This window comes from Arachis ipaensis, chromosome B04 (assembly GCF_000816755.2).
Source record: "Arachis ipaensis cultivar K30076 chromosome B04, Araip1.1, whole genome shotgun sequence".
NCBI lineage: Eukaryota > Viridiplantae > Streptophyta > Magnoliopsida > Fabales > Fabaceae > Arachis > Arachis ipaensis.
In genome coordinates, this window is record NC_029788.2 from 4,425,040 (window position 1) to 4,449,744 (window position 24,705).

A 24,705-nucleotide genomic window follows, 5' to 3' on the forward strand; every position below is an offset into this window, starting at 1 on the left:
CCTTCCCCTTCTCTCTCTCTTTCTCTCTCTCTCTCTCTCCCCCCCCCCCCCCCCCCCTCTCTCTCTCTCTCTCTCTCTCTCTCTACCTTTTCTTACAATTATTAATCATTAATGATCATTGTTTCCAAATTTGAACTATGTGAGTTGCATTAAGTGCAACTATCATTAATCTTATGTGCATAATCAATAATAACCACTTCATTCTTTTAATACAAAGTATAACACTTGTTAGCTAAGCATGTTATCCTCGTTTTGAATCTCCATTTTTCCCATGGCATAATTAACAGGTAAACAGGGTTTCCTCATATTTGTATTATCCCAACCCAATTACGCAAAATTAATAAGTAAAAAAATAGACCTCACCACTCATAAAACTTGAGCACGTTTTGATGATCTAAAGAGTGAAGAATCTTTACCTGCAGAAAGAGAAAGCAAAAAATAAAATCACACAAAAACGAACAAAAATAAATACTAATTATCTTAAAGATTCCAATCCAGTTCGCACGACACAGCTCAGATAGAATCTGTTAAAATGGAGTAACTAAAGTTACTATTCTTAATCATATTGAGCTCATTCGATCTATTTTTTGATATAAACGAAAAGACTTACTTCGTGAAGAACCTTGCTTCTCTGCGACTTGTCTACGCTTTTGATGGCGTAATACTCAATGGTCTTCTTCTTCCTGCCTTTGTACACGGTCTGCAAATCCACAAGAACAAAGAAAGATTAATAAATCTACATAATTTAGTTCGATTCAAGAAAAGTTTAACCCGAAAATAAAAAAGAAAAAGGAAATGGAAGAAGGTTACTGAGTATTTTCCGCGACCAATAGCTTCGTAAATATGGTACTGGTTCATGGTGACGGTGGATCTTGCTAGGGTTCTAATTTATTTTTTATTTTTGTTTGAAGATTTAAAAAATGTTTGCTCTGTGCAACGGAAGAACGGAGAGAAAGAAGATGAAGAAATGAAATGAGAGAGAGAGAGAGAGTATCTGGGGAACTGTGCTAACGGGCGGGATATTGAAAATCAAATTTGTAGGCAGTATTGCTATTTTTGTATCCCAAACAGACGTTTAAATAAAAAATAAAAAATAAAAAATGAAAAGAATACCATGATCTCGGGATGAAAATCACAAAATGAGAAGGGGAATATACTTTTCAGTTTTCACCTTTTAGTCCAACTTTTTCCAATATTTGGCAAGTGGAGAAAAATAATTTTTGACTAATTTAAGTTAATTGACGTTAGTTCTTTTGTTTTTTTTTTTTTCCGTTTTTTTTTGGTGACTATTTTTTTTTTTCGTTTATGAAAGTTAATTTATTTTTTTTACAGGAAATTAATTTTTTTCTTTTTTCATATTGGCCACTAAGTGGAATTGTCTAACAAATGAGTCTATTGGCGCTAATGAGCTTTAACTCAAATGACATACTCCCTTCCCATCTCAAAGGTCTAGGATTCAAACTCTAAATATTGCAATTGAAAAAAAATGTGGTAAAAAATGTGAGGAGTGTGTGAATATGTTATGTACCTAGAATTGAGAGTTGTCCAATCCATTAGAATACCTAATATTAGAAATTGTTCAATCTATTGACAAAAAAAAAAAAAAGTCTATTGGCGTGGTTAACTGTGGTTTGACACAAAGAAAAATAGCGATGCCGTTAACTGCAAAATATCCGCGACGTTTTGTAGCGCATAAACGATAGTGTCTTTGCCTCTCTCTTCTCCGCAATCCCATTCTCGTTTCTTTTTCTTTGGTTCCTTTTAGCTCTTCAACAACAACATCACTTTCAAAATTTTTGCTCCTCACTTTGCTATTGAAAAAAACGTTGCTGCAGGAACAATAAAATTTTTGGCATTTCTTTTATTTATGGCTTATAAAAGTTACTTTCTCCCGTTGACACATGAAATGATGTCGTTTTTAAGTTAGAAAGAAAATTAAATTAAAAATTAAAAGAAACTTTAAAAAAATAGAAAAATTGAACATTGACTTTGCCGGAAGAATCTTCCTTCTTCTTATAGAAAAACATAATTGAATATTGACCTTTGTTCTACTGCTCTCTTGTGAAATAAATCAAAATTTCCATCATTTACTCAATTCCATTTTTCTTTTGCCTCTTTTTTATTCGGGTTTCTCTTTAAATTTTTATAAGGCATTCTCTTGAACATTTTATCAAATCAGTAATCTACCTACATTTGGCATATTAGTTTACAACAGCTGTCATGACAAACAAATTGTACAATCATTAACAATCATCAGTCTATGAAACTCTCTACCCACTCTGAAATCCGATTTCTCACTATAAAGTAACAGTAAGTAAGTGAAATAGTAGACAATATGCTTATCCCGATTAGGCCTCGTTACATAGTAAAATCTCAAGGCTTCATGCAGAGAAGAATTTTTTTGGACATCCTTTGAGCATGGTGTGGTAAACAGGTAAAGTACATCAAACTTGTCGTGGTCATCGATAGTGTAAATTTTAAAAAATTTCGGTGCTATCTTGTTTCATTTTATAGAATCAATGTAGTTTTTTAGTATATAATTCACTTTTTACATTCTTTATTATTATATTTAAATTTTGGTGTCATTTTAAATAAATTTCGATACTATTTTTGTTTCTAACAAGTATTCAATTTAATAACTGTGAATTTATATTCATTCAACTAAATAAGATTGCAATACAGTACTGACATGTTCATTAAAATCTAATATGAGAAGTAATACTTCTAAAAGAAGATGTAAGAGCAACAGAACAAAAAAAACAATAAAAAAATAAGAATAATAAGAAAAAAAATACAGTATTAAAGGAGAGATTTATATATTTTTGTAACAAAATGTGAATATCAAAATTAAGAAATTTTAGTGCTATTTTTCTTCTCATTCGTATTATTCTTCTTCATCTTCTTTTTCTTATTTATTTTTTTCACAATTCTTTTTTATTTTACTATCTTAAGAAGAATAAAACAAAAAGAAAATCATAAAGAAGAAGAAATTAAACAACTGCAATAATATATGAGGAAGAGAAGAAGAAAAAAAAATAAAAATAAAACACAACAACACACATTACCAATAGAAGAAGGAGGAGGAGAAAACAACGCGCGAAAAAAGAAAAAATAAGAAGAAGAAGTAGTATATGATTTTACGTGCATGTTGTGTGAATGTGTTTTGTTGGATTTGAGTAATATACATTTTTATTGTAACTTATTTTTAATATGTATTTTATATTTTAATATATATTTTATGGTTGTGGCTGATTTTGTCATACACATAGTTCTAAAATGAATTATATATTTGTTTATTTTTATATTTTTGGTAAGAATTCTATATTTTTTTAAAAAAATTAAGAATGGATTGGGCCTAGTTTCACCCAAAACCAAGATGTAGGATCCAAAAAAATTCCCCCAATTATTGACCCAAAAAAAAAGTAAAGCCCAAAAGGAAAGCACCGTAAGCACGTGCGACGGTGTAGAACCGCGTTTGAGGGGGTTTCGTTCTTTCATTGGTCAGTGCAAAGAACGGAAAGGGTGCGTTTGGAGTACACTCTTCTTCTCCTTCTCCGATCAGGTATTTTAAACAATTCCTATCAAATTAAATCTAACATTATAAAACATAGTCTTTGTTTTGTTTTCCAGAATTTTGTTCCGGATTGATTTTTCATCTCAATTTCAGGTTTCAGTTTCTTCAGCTGGCATTCTCGTTATATCTGTTCTATTATGCTTGTTCCCTGTAGAAAGTTAGGATTCCCAGTTAGATTTGTGGGTCAAAGTATTAATTTAGTTGTTAGTGTGTTTCTCACAAACACTGGATTTCTATTTGTGGGGTTTTATTTTTAATTTTTTTAAGTCGTAGAATAACTAAGAAAACTGGGTTAATATATTTGATGGTAGGTTGGTGGATTAACAATCAGTTTGCAATGTTTATGATTCGGTACAAGGGGGAAGGGAAAAAAGTTGGAGTGTAGGGTATTAGTTACTTAAATGCCTCGTGATGTTGTTGTTTGGTGAATATATTCCTTGACACATCGATATAGCTTATTAGGTTCTGATTGTGATCTTAGATACCATAGTACTCATCCATCTCTCTCCTCAAGTTTTCATGCTTCTTTCCTTTTGTTTTTCTGGAACCTTGTTGGAATCTCCAGTGGAAAGCATAGCCTTGTAGTAACTGAACGTCTTTGTTAGTTTCTTTTGAGTTTTGCCGCCTTAACAGTCGGTGTAGTATTGCCACTGTATAATGTTAATGGTCGAGTTTACGACTTTATGGAGGGTATCATAAAACTTTGACACATTTATAGGGTTTATTATGTTGGATGTTGGACTTTTTAAGTATTTGGGTTGAGCTTGGTTATGCCACTACTGTAAATTGGTCCAGATAATATCTTAATTTGCACTTAGACTGTTTAAAACGTTTTAGTGATTTTGAGTTTATCCTGGTATGATAACATTAGCTTTTTCTTGTATGCTTCAGGATAAATGAGATGGCCTCTTCGCAAAATGTTGAGTTGGAGGCAGCTAAGTTTCTGCACAAACTCATCCAAGATTCTAAAGATGAGCCAGCTAAGTTGGCTACTAAACTCTGCGTGGTGTGTGACATTTTCTTATGAACGGACTTTTTTAATTAGTCCTCGTCACTGCTTAGTTCTTGGTACGGGTTTAGTATGCTTGTAACTAACTTGGTATCTGTTTCAGATACTACAACACATGAAATCAAGTGGGAAGGAACATTCAATGCCATATCAAGTGATATCAAGGTAGAATACCTGCAATGTACAGTGCTCAAATAAATGCATACATAGATATCCACAGTCAGTTATTGAGCCCCTTTCTGCTTGAGGTTGATTTTGACCATCATGATGTGTGCCTTGTGGGAGTAAGAGTAAGCTGTGGCATAAGAATATATGGTTTCACATGTACTCCTTCACTTATGGTAATTAAGATATTAACTAGCACTAGCATGCCTGTGATGGTAATAATAAAGTAACAGGAAGATCATATTTATTTAATTATTTGTGGAAGTGGATGGAACTTGGGAAGATGATAAGCATTTGTTGCGTTTTGGTGCCACTTTCTGAGCAGCATGGCGGGGCCTGTTTATGTGCTTTTAGTGAATGGGTTTGAGACATATACTCATATGCACAATGCTGAAGTAGCTGAGGGTATAACAACCCAAGTATTTCCGCGTAACAACTTAAGTTGTTTATGATTTTAGTTCGTGACAGTGTTATAGACTCATCCTTACTGTTCTCACTCCTTCTATTATGTTCAATTTACAAGGGGATTATCATGCTTTTTGTGTATGGTTTATCCATATAGGTGTTGGTTGCTGATTTCTTATTTCTTTTTTTGGATTCGTTAGCTTCTTTTATACTGTTATCTTGCCTTGTCGTCTAATAAAATTTTGTTTTCTTTTAAAAAATCTTAAACCTCAAGTCCCATCACTGGTAATTGATGATTATAAGGAGGCTTATACCTTTTCATACTTAGCATTGGAATAAACTTCACCAGTCCTTCACTTAATGCAAATTGGCTTCATTTCCAACTTAACTTGTCATTGTAGGGCAATGGAGACTGTCATCAATCAGCATAATCTTGATATTGAATCATTGAAGTCTTCACGTCCTCCTTCTTCTGGTGCTGGCAGTTCTCAAAGAGGTAGTTTTTGTATATTTTCATGTTGCAGGAAAAAAGTTCATAATAATTTCCCTATAGGTTTTGATGTTATCGATTGTAACTTGTGCAGGAACTTCACAGGCAGTGGGTGTTGCTACGGATTCAAGAGCGGGGTTGCCTGAAAATGTGATGCCCAAAATGGATTCCTTTGCTTCTGGCCGGCCACCATTTGCCCCAAGTATTGGAGCACCTGATCATTATCAAGGATCTGCGGCTCAGAGGAGCGGTCAGTCTTTTGATCATGGAAGTCCGTCTAGTTTAGATTCTAGGTCTGCTAACTCACAATCACGGGATAGACGAGATACTACTAATTTGGACAAACAGGTGAATCAAAAGGATGGTAGAAAAGCTACCTCAAAGAGAAAGAGGGGGGATACATTGTCACCTGCAGAACCACACGTTGACATTCCTTCTCATCTTGATCAGCGAAATACTGCTAATACGAGGAAGGGTAAAATGACCAAGGCTGAATCATCAGATGGTCTTCCAGTTAGAAGTGGAGAGCTGACTAACTTTAACAGGGTTCCAAGTAGTAGTCAAATGCAAAGGGCCAACCAAGAAGGCCCAACAAAGATTGGCAATCCAGTGCCATGTGCTCCGAATTCTAAATATCCAGAAGATACAGAGGTTTCCTCTGCTCATATTGCTTCTGGTAAACTTCAAGGTGGTTCTCATTATGTATACATGATTTAAGTATCTTTGACTCAGAAAGAATATGTATTAGCTTTTGAAACATTTCAGATCCCCTTGTTTTATTTGTCTTGTTCCTGATGACGTGATGGATGAAATTCCAACTTATCTGTAAATGCTCCCCTTCCCAGGTTCAAGTAATGGATTTGTAAATTGTGCTAGGGTCATCCTGTATATTATGAACCTCTGTTTTCGGGTTTGAGATCTGCAAACAATTTGAATTATTTATGCATAAAATAGCAGTGCCAACTCCAGAAGTTAGTGGAAAACAATGAAGAAAGATTAACGAGTGTATGCATAAATATAAACTATGGGAATCCAAGAATTTAATAAACACTTTTTCATTTTTATTTATTTTCATTTTTTTTATTTCACTTCTGTGATGATCACAGTTGAGCTTTCAATGTTTCTGGGATACATCTTTCCTATTTTTTTTAATGTTCTTGCAAATGCCAAATTACTGGTGGAAAATGAGTTATGAAAATATCTGTTTTTACTTGTTTGGTATAATAATTACATGATCAATTTTGCTAAATTTCAGGTGCTCATCCTATGGTTCATGGAGGGATGGGGGTTGCCACTAGTGCATACCCAATGACTGAATCAGTTCTCTCGAGTTCAATGCGGCATGGTGGGATGCTTGGGCATTATAGTGGAAGTTCTACTACTTCAGCTGATGAACCTAAAATAGGCCTGGTATTTGTCATATACTTGTATATAATGCTGGAGCTCAGGATTTCTTATTTATATGATGGGTGAAGTCTGCCCTTTTTGCTCCTTTTTTTCTGATCAATACATGTGTATTGCCTGTTCAATCCCAAATATCACGCCAGATTTTTGGAATTGATGTTTCAACTGAGGAATCTCTATTATTACTGTTTATTTACCGGACATGGTGCCATTTTGTCGTTTTGAAACTTGGAGGAGGAAAAATAAAATAATAAATAAAAATTATAGTGGCTTTAATAATTGCAATAGAGATGAACAATTAAATGTGTCCTTAGTTTCTCGTTATTGCCTGATATTAATTTTTTTTGTTCATAATGACTTTAAGCTTTTCTCTTTCCATTTTATTTTTATTTTTACTAGTTACTATAATTTCTATAATCATCTAACTTAAGTATATGGGATGTCCATTATTCTAAATTAAAACTTAAATTACTTGCTATTTATATAAGTCAAGTTTTTGTTTTTGTTTTTGTTTTTTGTTTTTTTTTTTTTTTTTCTGAGGGTGTATGTGAGTCAAGTTCATTGCTTTACCAGATAATTTTATTGACAGACTGACAGGCATAGTAGTAACTCAGAAATGTCTATGCTTAGACAAGGAGTTCCTCCCAGAGATATGGCAAGATCCACGATTAGTGGATCATCTGGTGTGCCTTTCAAAGAACAACAGTTGAAACAGCTCCGAGCTCAGTGCCTTGTTTTTCTAGCATTTAGGTAAAAACGTAACTTTGCTACCACTGTTTAAATATGAAAAGATTGAACTAAGTTTTATTATGTTTCATATATTGTTTTGAATGTGTAGAAATGGTTTAGCACCAAAGCAACTACATCTTGAAATTGCTCTTGGAACCGCATTTTCTAGAGAAGGTGACTGGTATTTATTTAATTGTTAAGTAATAATTTATTTTCGTCGCCTAACTGGTAGCTGATGGGAAGATATATGATGGAAATACAGGAAAGGATCATACTGACCACAAAGGAAAGTCACAATCTTCTGTTGAATTGGGTACCTCGTCAGGGGTCATGATGCCTTTTGGAGGTCTGAACAATATGAGACAACCTGATAATAATAACTCTTCAGGGTCCCCTTCTGCTGGAAAATCTCTGGAAGCTACGTCATTCTCCAAGGGAACTGAGAGTGCAATAATGACTGGGGACAAAGGTATTCTTTCTGAAGAAAGGAAACATCTCCTAGCTGTAAAAAAAGTAGAGCTTGAAAAGCAAATTCAAGAAAGAGCTGGTGCACAAGCTTCGTCAGCTACTTCTTTTCAGCAGCAAGATTCCTCTAGTACAAAGGGTGATGTTGACAGTGGTAATCTTCAGGTTGGACTGTCCAACCGACCTTCCTCTGTCATTGGGCTGAATAAGCAGATGAATCCTGAGATAAATGGCTTTACCGGATTTGCTAGTTCTGATGAGGCTTCAGAAGGACCCTCGCAAGTCTCTTCTCTTCAGCATGAGTTGCCAATAGAAAGAAGAGACAATGTTGTTAATCAGTTTCAAAATATGGTTAACAGTGGTGGTTCTCGAAACCATCATTCTATTAACCACTTGACATATGCTTTGAAAGAGCACTGGAAACCTGTTCCAGGGACTGGCATTGATCCCCAGGGAGCAAGCTTGATGAAGGATGCAGATTTATTAGCGAAAAATGTTTCTTCAGGTAAGACCCTTAGTTTTAAAACCATGGGATTGAAATCAGTTTCTTTGATGAACATCGTATTGATTTCCGAATTATTCCTGTGCCAATAATTTACACCTTTCTGACATCATGTGAAAGTAATTGCAGATGGGTTCAAAACAGTTCCTGTTAATGATGCATCAAGACATGATGCCACCTTTTCTACAGACATAGAAGGGAATGGGAGGTTACCTCCTCCAAAATATACAATGTCAGGAAGGTGGATTATGGATCAGCAGAAAAAGAGGCTTCTAGTTCAGCAAAACTGGGTACAAAAACAGCAAAAAACAAAGCAAATAATGACCACATGTTTCCTCAAGCTAAAGGTTTGTTTTTAACTGGCTTCCTACTAATTTAGTGTTGAACATGTTATTCTTGTACATATGATCTGATTCATTTGTGCACCCTAGAAAATCGGCATTCAATTGGTTCCAAATTAATATTGCATAGATCTTATAGCCTGCGGTACATTAATTGTATTGCAGGAAAATGTGAGCTCATCTGAGGATATATCTGCTAAAACAAAAAGCGTCATAGAGTTGAAGAAACTTCAATTATTAGACCTCCAACGCCGTCTCCGCAGGTACTTGGTGTTCTTAAATCTTATATGAGTGTTTAAGTTTTCTTTGATGATTGATCAGTGTGACAATATCCTTTTTTCTTTTGTTTGCAGTGATTTTCTGAATGATTTTTTCAAACCAATTACAACTGAGATGCTCCATTGCAGGTTCACTACTATTTTAACTGCTATTGCAGCTTACTTTTTATTTTGCCTGTATATATTTAATTTATTTAAAAATGGTTTTAAGACATATAGGTGATACTATTATTTAGTGCTGGTTTATTTATATTTTCTGCAGAACAATCTTGAGGAACTATGGGCGCTACTTAACTTCTTGTTACCTAACATATTTAATTCATCTGAGGATTTTTCTCAGTGGTTTAATAAGCCATTTGAGAGTGCTGGAGATAACTCGCCAGATGAAGTAAGCTATGGATAATGTTTTAATCTATTGATATTTGAAGTCTTCATGGTTAACTGTCAACCTCATTATTCTGTTTGTCTGATTTCAAACTTATAACAAGGCCTTACTATCCGAGGAGGAGAACCTCTTGATCATCAATCGTCTGCACCAAGTTCTGAGACCATTCGTACTTCGGAGGCTTAAACACAAGGTTCCTTAATAAGTCCAACTGCCTAGGATTACTATGCTACTGCTTCTAAGTTTTGTTTTTCTGCATACTATGATCTTGTTCTATTCCTTTAAAAAAAAAATGAAGGACAAATTATGTGGCTTCTTATTTTTGTTATGGTTCATATACTAAATTCATTCTAATTGCTTCTATGAAATAAAATAATGAAGATTTGTGTGTTCATCTTTTAGCTACTTATATATTCAGTTATTCACCTTTCTTTACTAGTTTCTGGTTGGTGTCTAGTTGTCATTATATATTTTCCTTCATGAGAATCCAAAAGGTTAGAATTTGAGAGCACCATAGCTTTTCACTGGTTGAGGACATATGCAGGGAATAAGAATTAAATTCTATTCTTACAATGTGACATAGGCACCAAGATAAAACCAAGTTCCTAGAGTTGTTCTAGTGTTTTTATAACTGTACGATATGATATTTAATTGAATCAGTTTAGGATTTCAGTATTGTTAGCTCTGAGAATTGAGATGTTTCTTTGCGGCATTGCCTCCTTCAATGAAATCTTGTCTCTTAAAGTATGCTAGCTTTTGCAGTCATTGAAATCAAGTTGTAATGGTCTTGCATTTTGAATTTACTGTAGGTTGAAAATGAACTTCCTGAAAAGATTGAAAGACTCGTAAGATGTGAGGCATCTGCATATCAAAAACTTTTGATGAAGAGAGTGGAAGAAAATCTTGGCTCTATTGGCACAACAAAGGTTTTTTTCTTGTACTTTCTGTTCCTTCCTCTCTTTCGGTCTCTGTGTGTGTTTAAATGAAATTTTCTTGGGTGATCTAATTGGAGCACTCAATTGTTAGGGACGGTCGGTACACAACTCTGTCATGGAGCTTCGTAATATCTGCAATCATCCATATCTCAGCCAGCTTCATGCAGAGGAGGTATATTCTTAATTTCTCAGAGAGGAGTTTGTGTCTTTTGAATTATGATTTCAACCACAATTTGCTTAGATTTTACGAGCTAAAGAAAATACAAACACTATACTTACATTTTCCTTGTGAGATATAAAGACCGACTAATACATTGTGTTCCGCCAATCACCTACCTTCCATATCATTTTCTGAACAATTTTATGGATAAACTGGACAACTAAGAAAGCAAGATCACAAAGTTTTAAAAAAAGAAAAAGAAAATAAAAACATTTTTGTCAGCAAGATTTGTCTATATTGAGTATATTCTATAATTTCTGACTCTTTATGATGCAGCCAGAAATGTAAGTAATAAAACACTGTTGGTAGGCTATAGCTTATTCTTTTAAATAGTCTTATTTATTTATTTATTTTAATTCCATATGTTTACTTCTCTGTATGCTACAATTCGACTTTGCTTTTTTTAGGTGGATAACTTTATACCTAGGCATTATCTGCCCCCAATTATTAGACTTTGTGGGAAGCTTGAGATGTTGGACCGTATTTTACCTAAATTGAAGGCAGCAGATCATCGGGTATGGTATCCTTTATAACTGTTTCTGAAGCACTCTATTTTAACTCCCTCACTTGCACTATTGTTGTAAGTGGCCATGTGTTCGGAGAATGATGCTTGGTTAAAGTGCCAAACTTCCCTTCCGTTGTTATTTTTTTGAAATTTTAATTTTAATTTTAATTTTTTTGATATTCTGCTTGGATACTTTTTGGCTGTTAGCTTCTTTGGATACTGAATTTGACATTTCCTTATTTGTTTCTCTCGAGCATTAGAACCGAACTATTTTTTACTTATCTAGTATTTTGTCTTAGTACATCGTTTTTGAAAGAAAAATTTAACTCTAAATATTTGGTGTCAAATAATGCTGTTACAGGTTCTTTTCTTCTCAACAATGACTAGGCTTCTTGATGTTATGGAGGAATACTTAACTCTTAAACAGCATCGGTACCTTCGGTTGGATGGACATACCTCAGGAGGTGATCGTGGGGCCCTAATAGACATGTTTAACCAACCTGGTTCTCCATATTTTATATTTTTGCTCAGGTTTTTTTTTTTTTTTTTGTTTTATTCCAAAGGATATTTCCACTTATTCCTTTCTTGCTTCTCTTTTTACCCTAATTTGGCAAATAAGGATACTCTGTTTATTGGTAAGAAATTGTTAGTCCATTGTATTCACATTTTTTACCCTAATTTGGCAAATGAGGATAGTCAGTTAATGAGATTTCTTTCATGATTTCATGATATAACCCTTAGGTCATAACAAGTTAGGTTCTATTTTCTTTTCAGAATGAGATTTATCAGTTTATATTACCTTCAAATTTGCTGATTTTTATCTGTTGGTATTTAGCATTCGAGCTGGTGGCGTTGGAGTGAATCTTCAAGCTGCTGACACAGTGATTATATTTGACACCGACTGGAATCCACAGGCAATTATATTTCTTATGAGTTTTGTTGTGAAGTTGTTTGCTTTTTGTTGCTGATTATTTATGATTGTTTTGGTTGTGGTATATGTTCAGGTTGACCTGCAAGCACAAGCAAGGGCTCATAGAATTGGTCAGAAGAAGGATGTTTTAGTTCTTCGATTTGAAACAGTTAGTACATTTTATCTTTTACTGATGGGTGGATAAAATTGTATATATTTGATTTTGAGAAACTCAAATATCAAACATGTTGAGGAGATTGGAAAGCTTTGATGAGTTTATAGCTTTTTCTCTTGCTTCTCGTCCTGTTTATTTGTATCATCCTCCCCTTCTCAACAATACTGTTTTAGTTTATTCCAAAAAAAGATCTGATTTGAATAGCAATATTTTTTCCTGATTCACAATAATATTTCCTCCTTGCTGTTAGTAATAGGATGTTATACTTTTGTGGTTATGGTTTTCTTTTTCGGGGGTGGATAGGTGGGTAGTTGTTTATCTTGCGAGCTTGCGTTGACTCTACTGTTAGTATGTCTACCAACAAGAATATTTTAAATAATATCAGAGTCGGAAGTCATGGTTATAATTCCATTTAAAACCGATTTTGTTGTCTGTTTCTTTGGAGTTTATTCGATTTGGCTTTGAAAAAGAAGAAATTCGTAAGATAAGCAAGGGAAAGATGCAGACAAGACTGCTGGATAAAAGATGGAGTTTAGTTTTTAACGTGACAATTATGGGTATCAGGATTTTTTAGTGTGATTTATGACTGGGAAGTAAGCATATCTGCTGTACAAGCCTAACCGTGGATCATTGGAATCTTTATCTGCGTATTTTTTGCTGCATCTTGATACCATAAAATCCGAGATATACTTCTAGTCTTAAGCATTGTTTGGATGAACTTATCATTTAATTGTCTCTGATGCTAATAAGGCCACGTTTGTGCCAATGTGGAAATTATACTTTATATTGTGCCAAATTGTCATGTTTACCAAAGTAGCTAATTCCGCATTTGGTGTAAAAAGGTTCAAACTGTTGAAGAACAAGTCAGAGCTTCTGCTGAGCACAAACTGGGAGTTGCTAATCAGAGCATTACTGCTGGGTTTTTTGACAATAATACAAGGTTGACATGATACATTTGATCTTTAGTTCATCACAGAATTTGAATCAGCTCTGAAGTTTTACTTTGCCTATGTATTACAGTGCTGAGGACCGAAGAGAATACTTGGAATCCCTCCTGCGTGAGTGTAAGAAAGAGGAAGCGTCACCTGTATTGGATGATGATGCTTTAAATGATCTCTTAGCACGCAGGTACTTGATTTCTTGAAAATTACACCATTTTCTGTCTCTGCCTGATACGTCTTGATTCATTTGATAATAAATTGGCTTTAGGATTTGCACTTTCGAGGTTGTACTATAACTTGGTTTGCTTATTGGGAATGAGTAGAAGTCTTGGCAATATTTGTTTGCGTCATGTCAATGACCAACTCTCCTAAAATCTTATTCTTGGCAATATTGCTTTAGTGTACATGTACTTATATTTTTTTGGCTGGTGACTATTCTTATCCAACAGAACTTTTTATGCTGTTAATAAGTTATGCTTCCTGATTTATGGTTGTCATTCCAGCATTCTACTCTTTTCTCTGCTTGCTGATTTAAATGTATTGTCTAAATGCAAGATTTATTGCACTATGTTATTTTAGGATCTTTTAGCATGACCCAAGAACTGTTTTTTTATGATTGCATTTCAAGCCCGGTTATATGCCATGCTCATTTATATTAGCAGTTTAGCACTATACAACAACAACTACAACAACAACAAAGCCTTGTCCCACTAGGTGGAGTCGGCTACATAAATCAAACGACACCATTGAGCTCTGTCATGTATCATGTCTACAGAGAGACCGTTTACATGTAGATTTTGTTTGACCACCTCATGGATGGTCTTCTTAGGTCTTTCTCTGTCTTTCATCCCTTGTCCATCTTCCATCTCATCCACCTTCCTGACTGGGTGTTCTGTCGGTTTTCTTCTCACATGTCTAAACCACCTGAGACGCGATTCTACCATCTTTTCCACAATGGGTGCTACTCCAACTCTCTCCCTTATATCTTCGGTTCTTATTTTATCAAATCGCGTATGACCACTCATCCATCTCAACATCTTCATCTCTGTCACACTTAGCTTATGTTTGTGCTCCTCTTTGGCCGCCCAACACTCCGTACCATAAAGCATAGCCGATCTTATAACAGTGCGATATAATTTACCTTTAAGTTTTAAAGGCACTTTTTGTCACATATAAAACCAGATGCACTCCGTTATTTTGACCAACTTACTTGGATCCTATGATTTATATCCTGTTCAATTTCTCCATTATCCTGTATAATGCACCTAAGATACTTAAAACTTTTAACTTTTCGTAGGGTGTTTTCTCCAATCTTCACCTCTATATTAGGGTTTTCCCTTCTCAGACCGAACTTACATTTCATATATTCCGTCTTGCTACGGCTTATGTGCAGATCATACACTTCTAGAGTTTCTTTCCATAAGTCCAACTTCTTATTTAGGTCTTCCCTTGACTCTTCCATAAGGACGATATCATCTGCAATCGGCAAAAAGCATGCATCATGACACAGGCTCTTGGATGTGCTCTGTGAGTACTTCCAAGACTAATGTGAAAAGATATGGACTTAAGGATGATCTCTGGTGTAATCCTATACCAATAGGAAATTCTTCTGTCACACCACCTTGAGTCTTCACACTAGTTGTGGCTCCATCATACATGTCTTTAATTGCACGAATATATGCGATCCTTACTCTCTTCTTTTGTAAAACCTTCCATAAGACCTCCATTGGCATCCTATCGTACGCTTTTTCGAAATCAATAAACACCATATGTAGATCCCTTTTATTATTACGATACCTCTCCATCATCCTTCTTAACAAGTATATTGCTTCGGTGGTAAATCTGTCTGGCATAAATCCAGAATAATAGCTTTATTGTTTAGTTACTCAATACTTCATCTATTCTCTTCTTTGTTCCTCTTGTGTACACCCTAACCATGTCAAAAAGGGGAACTAAGAGGAAAGAAACTTGAGGGATTTGCTTATTAATTTATTTAAAATTCTTGTTGGCAGTGAAGCAGAGATAGATGTATTTGAGGCTGTTGACCAAAAAAGGCGCGAAGATGAGATGGTATGCTACTGTCTATTTTATTGAGATTTTCATTTGCATAATTATTGCTTATACTTTTTGTGTGACAAAGAATCTTGATTTCCATGGGGGGTTAAAAAAATCTTTGCAGGCTACATGGAAGAAGTTGGTATCTGGGCCAGCAACTGATGGTTCTGAGCCTATTCCTTCACTTCCTTCGCGTCTAGTTACAGATGAAGACTTGAAACAATTATATGAAGCGATGAAGATATCCGATGTGTCCAAGGATGAAGTAGCATCTAACGGAATCAAGAGGAAGAGTGGAACTCCTGGGAGCCTTGATACTCAACATTACGGAAGGGGAAAACGTGCAAGAGAGGTTTCTCTATACATTCAATTGGTCAATTTAATTTTTCTGGGTCATAAATGTGCTGTGTTCACCTTTTGCTCTTAACCTTTTATTGCATAAACCTGACCTACATCGCTATACCCACATGCATATCCCCTTTGGGGATTCTAGCTGACACATGGTGTAGAAATTTCATCCCCTGGCCACCTGTAGGAATATGTTTAATAAGCTCCCAAAAAAGAGAAGGAAAATGAAGTTGAAGATGTAGATTTATATCCTAGTGTTGTGTGGTATCCTTGTAGTGAATATCAGTTACCACATTCTAACTTCTTATTCCCTTTTCCATATGCTTTTCACAGGTCCGTTCCTATGAAGAACAATGGACAGAGGAGGAGTTTGATAAGATGTGTCAAGCTGAATCTCCTGGATCACCGAAAGTAATGGAAGAAGTGACAGAGTCAAATTGCAAACCAAATGCTTCTAGCTCCGCTGCAACCGCTTCTGTTACGGAGACTGCAGTGGTGCCTCCGGTGGCCCCTGCAACATCATCTCTTGGGAGTTTACCTGTGCATAAAGTCAAAGATATAACACCACCTGCTAAACGTGGACGTGGCAGGCCAAGAAGGAAAACCTCAGATAAGTCACCTGTTACTGAAGTCCCTCTGGTTACTTCTGGAACTGTTGAAGTGGACATGCAGGTAAAGAAAGGAACTTTGCTTGGTCAAGTAGTATCGTCAGCTCCCGAATCTATTGCTCATTCTTCTGAAGTTAGTGGTGTGAGTGGACCTGCACATCAGTCTGATACTGGTGTTTCTCCTAATCTGACTACTCCACCCAACTCTCAAGCAGAGGGTACTACTGTTTCTGTGCCAATACAAACAAGAGGACAAGGCCGGAAATCTCAAGGTGGAGGGGAAGCAACTAGACGTAGAGGGAAGAAGCAGGTTCTGGTGTCGCCTCCTGTACCTGGGGTTTCTATTGGTCCTGATTTAAAGATGAATGAGCAGTTGGAACACAAACCCCTGAATCCATCTGCTGGTGAAGCTATGTCCCAAGGTGATACTGTTTCCTCCAGTGCTACGGTACAACATTCATGTACAGAACCGGGTTCTGTGACTTTAAGCAGCGGAGGTAATAATAAATCTGGTGTTGGGATTGCTCTGAGTTCTCAGCAGCCCCTTCCTTTGTCCTCTGTTACCCCTGTGCCGCAAACTGTTCCTACTTATCCTTCTGTACCTATACAAAATAATGGGCAACATCAGAAGCCTCAAAATGGATCAGGAGCTCCCCGAAGTAGGGGAAAGAAAAAAGCAATGTTATTGCCTAATCCAAACGTTTCAGGTAGTCAGAATTTGCACCTTACTTCCAATCAACAAAGCTCATCTGGCAATGTATTACATGATAAAGCCACTGAGTTGAAAACCTTGCAAGATAGCCTTGTTCAGGAATCACACAGTGTTGTCCAAGATCATGCATTACATAGCATTGGTGATAAGGATTTAAAATCAACTGAAGTATCTGGTGATATAGCCAATAAGGCATTGGTTGAATCAACAACTGAAGATAATACCAAAAGATCTCCTGGTGGGTATATTTTGAATGTCAACATTTTAATATTAACATTTTAACGTTCATACAGAAAAAGGCTTAGGATGTGATCTAAAGAATTTACACTTTTGCAGGGTTGGAAATAGAGAAGGTTCTGAATTCTGATATGCATGATTCTGCTTCCAACAATTTATCCAAGACTGCTGTTCTGGAGAACTCAAGGAACAAAAGTTTCTGTGGCTCAACACAGCCTGTTACAGAGGTTACAAGGGACCAACAATTGGAGGCCAAAACTCATCATTCTGATGAAGCTTCAAAAGCTGATACTTCTCCAGTTCATTCTACAAAAGAATCAAAAGAATGTTCTAATCAGGCTATAGAACCTATGGCTGCACAAGCAGTTCCCAATGCATCAGACAATGTTTATCCTTCCATATCAGCCTCTGAATCCATTCAGCCTTGCCCACCTGAATCCATGTCAGTTAAAAGGCAAGGCCGTAAAACTCAAAATAGAGTGGAGCCACCCCGGCGTAGGGGGAGAAAATCATCTTCGGCATCTCCTGTTGTTTCTGATTCCCTTGCTAACCAGGATCCTAATTTAAATAATGATTTTCAGAAGTCATCAGTAGGTAAAGTCGCTACAGATGTTGCTCAAGCTCAAGCATTTCAGATCCTTTTGCCCACTGGAGGTGCTGCTCATGATTTAAACACAAAAGAGGGAGCTGCCAATTCTTCTCTAAACAAGCAGCACAAAGTTGCGCCAGCAAGGGTTGATAGTGCACCAGTATCCTCAGATAAGATTTCTAATTTTGGCCGAATGCAAAATGTCAATGATGTTGCTAGGGTTATGAAAGAAGTTTTCTCTGGAACTTGCTTACCAAAGCTTAAAGCAGCAGATTCTGCTGCTGGCGAACTCGCAAAAACTAATACTACAGTTGATTCCATGAATACCCAGTTGAATGCTGATAAAGCAGGTTATGATATAACAAATACGGAAGCAGCATGTCTAACTCCAGGCATTGCTGTGAACATACAGGAAAAACAATCAGAGGGGGAATTCAATAATAAAAAATTGGAGGACAAAGCAAGTTCAGATATACCAACTACTGTAGCAGTGGATGTCTCCAATAACATGTGTTTGCAGGATAAAGCAGGTTCTAATATATCAACTACTGGAGCAGGGGATGTGTCAAATATACAGTGTAAGGAGGATAAAGCAGATTTGGAGCATGACAAGCAATCTGAAGAGACATCTAATATGCAGAGTGAAGTGAAGGCTCATATTCAACATTGTACTGAAACTTATTCTAATCAGAGTGAAGTGAAGGCTCATGATGCAACTCCGCTTAGTTCTGCTGTAAGGACCGAGAGTCTGTCTGAATCATGTACAAAATCTTCACCTCTTGCTTCTTCTGGTGAAAATATGTCTGATCAACCACAAGTGATCCCATCCTGTCCTGTGGTAAATGATTCTCAAAATGCATTAGAACTTGTTATAGAACAAAATGCTTTATCACCTTTGGAAACGGAGGCCCCCAATGTTGCATTAAGTGGGAAGTATTCAGATGCTTTAAAACATGCTGAGTTGCATGAGAATCCATTAGTTAAGAGCTGTTCACAATCCCTCTCTGAGGGGGAAATGAACATGGGGGATTCCATATGTGAACAACCTGTCTCTGCTGTTGATAAATCTTCTAATATTGACCCAGTTCCCGAGGAAAATGTGATATCCCCAGCAGCTATTGGCGATACCAATGTTGGTTCTTCTGAGGTTTGCCCAATGGACATTGACACATCTGTGAGTAACCAAGTTACAATTGTGCAGGACAATGAGGTTGTGGCAAAGAGTTCCCCACAGAACGTAGATACGTTCTCAGCAGATGAGGTGGCAAAAATCATAGATCAATCTCCTGATGAACCTGTTGATAGGTCAGTCTTACAACAAACATCAGGGTCAAAAGCTGTGGCCAATTCTTCAGTGGATGCTTCTCAGTCTGTCCTTGTGGAAGAGGGAACCATATCTGAAACTGCAATTTTACCCTCGTCATCTTTTAGCATAGAGGATAATAAGTTCTCATCCAAAACCTGTGCAATTAGTAACTCTGAAACTCTGGAAGAGTCAATGGAGGAGGGCGCGACTGACCACTCTGAATTCCTGCCCCCGGAGAAATGTGCAGAGGAGAGCTGTAGGAATGCCACTGAGGTAAGCCTTGTTGCACCTACTAGCAAATCTAATAGATATATTATACCTTGAATTCAACAATTTTTTTTTCTGCAGGTTCCCTGTACAGTTCCATTGCTGCTTCAGGAATCAATTGATTCTGAAGGTTACCACGGTGATCATTGCAAGTCACAGGTTGGTTCCTCCTCTGCACACTTCCAAATCTTGTGTTGGTCTTACATGTCTTATTCGCGTAACAACATTCTGTGTGTACCAGGATGGCGGGATACCTGAAAATCACAAAACTGGAATCCTTGCTGCTCCTAAAACATTTGAAGGGGGAAATGAGGTTGAGACCTTTTCTGATAAAGGTCCACAAGGATCCTCTGAAGCACAAGTTGAATCAAAAGGATTAGTTGATATGGAGAATCAGGCAGAAGCCATTCAGAACCGTGCTGCTGAGATGGATGTCCCATGTACATCCGTATCAGGGGACAAGGCCGAGGGTGAATCTAAAGAATTAGCTGATATGGAGAATCAGGCAAATGCCATTCGAAACCGTGCTGCTGAGATGGATGTCCCGTGTACGTCTACATTAGGGGACAAGGCCGAGGGTGAATCTAAAGAATTAGCTGATATGGAGAATCAGGCAGAAGCCATTCAAAACTGTGCTGCTGAGATGGATGTCCCGTGTGTGTCTGCACCAGGGGACAAGGCCGAGGGTGAATCTAAAGGATTAGCTGATATGGAGAATCAGGCAGAAACCATTGAGAGCTGTGCTGCTGAGATGGAAGTGTCATGTTCCTGTGCATCAGGGGACAAGGCAGAGGGGGAGAATGTTTTAGTTGGCACCAAGCAACAAATTCAGGTGTCAGAAGACACTGAAGCTGTTGCAGCTGATGAAACAGATGTTTCTAATGGCGTTCCAGCTGTGCCCAAAACAGCATCGGCCAATGGGGCTCCACTTCCATGTTCTTCACTGACAGTGGGTGAACCTATGGTGGAGCATGATACTAAAGGAGCTGAAACCGGTGTCGCCAACCAGGATAATCAAGCCATTAGGCAAAATGCTCTGAAAGATGCAGAAGAGTGCTCTTCTTCTGCGGCCGCTGACATAATTGAAGAGAGCTTACCTCAGAAGGATGTCATTGAATCTGAAGGGGTTCCACCTCCATGCAAGTCAGTTGCTGAGGGCGAACATGTAGAGAGTTTGTCAGTTGAGGCTTTGGTTGATTCTTCTGTGAAGCTTGGTACTAAAGAATCTGAAGCTTCCCAGGATAATCTAGTTTTGCAAGAAAATGCATTGAACGAAATGGAAGAAACCCTTCCTTCAGCAACTGAGGATAGAGTTGCAGTGTGCTCACCTGAGAAGGATAATTTAACTGCTTGCTCAGAAGCACCCCAGGAATCCGAAAAGTGTGAAAATGTGCAAGGATCGGTCTGAGGAAGAACCTGGCCAGTTTCTGTGGCTGAAGAAGCCAAAAAAGATTGAAACTAATTGTTGGCCATGGGGCAAGTCTATAAAAAAAATTACCCATCCTTAAAAACAACGTCGATATGCAACTTAACGTGTCAGATCAGTTTTTGTTAATGCTGTGATCGCCGTGAATACCAAAAAAAAAAATCACCCATCCTTAAAAACGACGTCGATATGTAACTTAACATGTCAGATCAGCTTTTGTTAATGCTGTGATCGCTGTGAATACCAAAAAAAAAAAAATTGCTGTGGTTGCCGTCATTAGAAATAACAAAATGACTAACGTGTCTAACTGAAAACCTTTTAAGCACAGATTTGATTAAAAAAAATTGGGATAAATTTGAAAAATGAGTGATATTTTAGAGATGAATTTAACTATTTACTATACAGGGGAAGGATGAGTGAAACGCACACACATGGGAGAGGGTAGGGTAAAACACAGAAAGAAAAATTGCACCAAGGGCTGATAAGATGGTTCAACTTGATTTTGGGAGTTGCATAAACTGAACCATTTGATTTATTTTTTACAAAATTAAGAAAATGTATAATATTAAAATTTGACTTTTCAATTTTTATTTCTTATAAAATTAAATAATTTATCACATCGAAATCGGACACTCAGGATTTTTCGTTTTACAAAATTTAAAGGGTAAAGTACTAAATTGGTCCCCTAGGTTTGGGCGTAATTCTGTTTTGGTCCTTAAGATTTAAAGTGTTCTATTTGAATCCAAAACGTTTTCATTTAGCATCAATTTAGTCCCACAGTGAGGTCAAAATTAAATAATTAACAAAATGTCCTACATAACAACAGTTCAAGAACAAAATCGATAATTTGGAGAACAAGTACAAGCTCCAGAGGCATAAAATCAACCATTGATACATCAATACATTTATTTATTATTTTTTATAATATAAATAAAATATTTTCTATAAAACTAAAGAAAATGATAAATAAATGTATTGATGCATCAATGGTTGATTTTGTGCCTCTAGAGCTTGTACTTGTTCTCCAGATTATCGATTTTGTTCTTGAACTGTTGTTATGTAGGACATTTTGTTAATTATTTAATTTTGACCTCACTGTGGGACTAAATTGATGCTAAATAAAAACGTTTTGGATTCAAATAGAACACTTTAAACCTTAAGGACCAAAACAGAATTACGCCCAAACCTAGGGGACCAATTTAGTACTTTACCCAAATTTAAAATGTTTAAAATTACAAAATCGAATATCAATTTGTTGAATTCTGAATTAAAAAAATTGCAAAGCGCACGTCCAATTTTTATTTTTGCTTAACAAAATTACATATTTTGGGGAAACGCCAAAAATGGCAATATATATGAAAATAACACTTTCTGAACCTTTATTAAAAGTTTTTAACTGTGTCTATCCGGCAAAGTTGTCAATAAAGGGGGGTTTAATACTCTATTATGTAATATTTTTCACATTTTGTGTCAATTAATTTTTTATTTATAAAATAAAAAACATTTTTATGAAGTTAATTAAAATAAAAAGAAATTTAATAATTTAATAATCTATAAAAAAATAAAAAAACGGAATTAATTAATTTGGGATTTATATGCCTTTAAAATGGATTAAGTATAAACTTTTAGTTATTACAGAAAAAATTGGCAATACCTGCCAAATCATCCCATCAAAACCAATTGTCACTTAATTTTAATCAATCTTTATTAACAGTAGAAAAAAATGTTGTCTACTATTAATTCATCTAAAAGTTAGTTTTATATGGATTTTCATATTAATTCATTGTTTTATTTTTTATTGTTCTAAGAGCTGAAGATGAAGATGTTACATGCAATTCGGTTTATTGCAAAGAGAAACCTCTTGTAAAATGCATTTGGATTTTGTTGACAACCTTTTCTACTTTTCTTATATGTTGCGAGATACATTTCACAAGATTAATTGAGAGAAATTTGAGATGATATATTTATTTAATAAAGTTCCAAGCAAAATACTTAACTAAGTCTAATCAAGTTGTTATAACAAAATTTTAAATCACGCACCTTCTCCTTTTCATTCTTCTTCTTCTTTTAAATTTGCGCACGCAGGTTCTTCTTCTTCTTCTCCCCCAATATTGCGTCTTCTTCTTTTTCATTATCGTCATCACCAATAACAATAACATTTTGCAAACATTTTTATTAGTTTTGATTTTTTCTATGCCATCGTTAAAAATTTCGGTCCATTTTTTAATTTATTTCGGTTTATTTGTTTGTTAATTGAGGTTTACTCGATGTTGCTGATAGATATTTGACCAAATTTTTTATTCCTTAAGTAATTTTGGTTCATTTCTTAATTTAATTGAGGTTTATTTAGATCCAAAAATGAATTCGACGTATTTTTGTTAATGATTGTGTCTTTTTGATTGTTTGTTCAAATCTGAACTAATTTCGGTTTATTTGTGTGCTAATTGAGGTTCACTTGATGCTGTTGATAAGTATTGACTAAATTTTTTATTTCTTAAGTAATTTTAGTTCATTTCTTAGTTTAATTGAGGTTCATTTGGATCCATAAATGAATTTGATGTGTTTTTGTTGATGATTGAGTTTTTTTGACAGCTTGTTCAAATCTGAACTAATTGAATAAAATAGAGTGAAATCTAATGCAATTTAATAAAGTGATAATGAATAATTTTATTCTTTATTAAAAATTTGGTCAATACTTATCAGCACTTCAGCGGCATCAAGTGAACATCAATTAACACAAACACGTCAAATTCATTTTTGGATCTAAATGAACTTCAAATAAACTAAGAAATAAACCAAAATTACTTAAAAAATAAAAAATTTGGTCAATACTTATCAGCATTATCAGGTGAACTTCAATTAACACAAATGAACCCAAATTAGTTCAGTTTTGAACAAGCAGTCAAAAAGAATCAATCATCAACAAAAACACATACAATTTATTTCTGGATCCAAATGAATCTCAATTAAACTAAGAAATAAACTGAAATTACTTAAGGAATAAAAAATTTGGTCAATACTTATCACCAGCATCAAGTGAACCTCAATTAATTCACAAATGGACTGAAATTAGTTCAATTTTGAACTAGTCAAAAAGACTCAATTATCAACAAAATACATCGAATTTATTTCTGGTTCTAAATGAACCTCAATTAAATGGAGGAAAAGAAAAAACGTAGTAACAACAGTAGCAATAAAAGAATGATGATTGAGAGAAGAAGAAGACACGCGAAGAAGAAGGAGGAAGACGAAGAAGAAGAAGGAGGAATGAAAAGACGAAGAAGGAGGAAAGCGAAGAAGAAGAAGGAAGAACGCGAAGAAGAAAGAACGCGAAGACAAAGAAGGAGGATATGTTTTGCGTTATTGAAAAGCGTGTGTGTACACGCTGGTGTGATGGAAGTTATTTTTGTTGAGTTTGGGCCAACCTTAGTTGGACTTGGTTACCAAAAACACTTAGATGTGTAGTGGGAATAGATCCTCTCAATTGTTAAAAAAAAAAATTGAAGGAGTAAAGTGTGATCTCTAACCATTCTTTGCTCTCTCTCATATTTTTTTAGTCCCACTTATAAAATTAATAGTGAAAGATCACATTTTACTCTCTTAATTGTTAAAAAAAATTAAGAGGATCCATTTCCATGTATACTTAGCAATTAATATTTTTTTTAGTTAAAATATCTTTTTTTACTTCAATTATGGCAATTAATCAATAATTTTCGATAGATGT

General features: G+C 35.6%; 2 protein-coding genes across 2 annotated transcripts in view; one reads left to right on the forward strand and one right to left on the reverse strand.

Annotated features, from left to right (window-relative positions):
* Nucleotides 1-1,078, reverse strand: part of LOC107638522 (serine/threonine-protein kinase RUNKEL) — a 6,970-nt gene extending 5,892 nt beyond the window's left edge. The window contains exons 1-3 of the mRNA XM_016341841.2: nt 811-1,078; nt 611-700; nt 364-416 (exon numbers count right to left, since the gene is read on the reverse strand). Of these exons, the coding sequence (XP_016197327.1) occupies nt 364-416; nt 611-700; nt 811-858 (191 nt within the window). The 5' untranslated portion in view covers nt 859-1,078. The remainder of the gene's footprint in view (nt 1-363; nt 417-610; nt 701-810) is intronic.
* Nucleotides 3,435-21,276, forward strand: LOC107635864 (chromatin structure-remodeling complex protein SYD-like). Its single transcript, XM_021122307.1, has 28 exons — nt 3,435-3,562; nt 4,466-4,580; nt 4,687-4,748; nt 5,555-5,649; nt 5,738-6,331; nt 6,899-7,053; nt 7,637-7,797; nt 7,886-7,950; nt 8,039-8,746; nt 8,873-9,090; nt 9,250-9,347; nt 9,438-9,516; nt 9,625-9,750; nt 9,851-9,940; nt 10,557-10,673; nt 10,774-10,854; nt 11,310-11,417; nt 11,769-11,938; nt 12,243-12,321; nt 12,412-12,486; nt 13,335-13,432; nt 13,513-13,620; nt 15,446-15,503; nt 15,613-15,840; nt 16,170-17,394; nt 17,493-19,561; nt 19,637-19,714; nt 19,797-21,276. Exons 2-28 carry the CDS (start codon nt 4,476-4,478, stop codon nt 20,961-20,963), a joined length of 8,217 nt encoding a protein of 2,738 aa, XP_020977966.1. The 5' UTR covers nt 3,435-3,562; nt 4,466-4,475; the 3' UTR covers nt 20,964-21,276.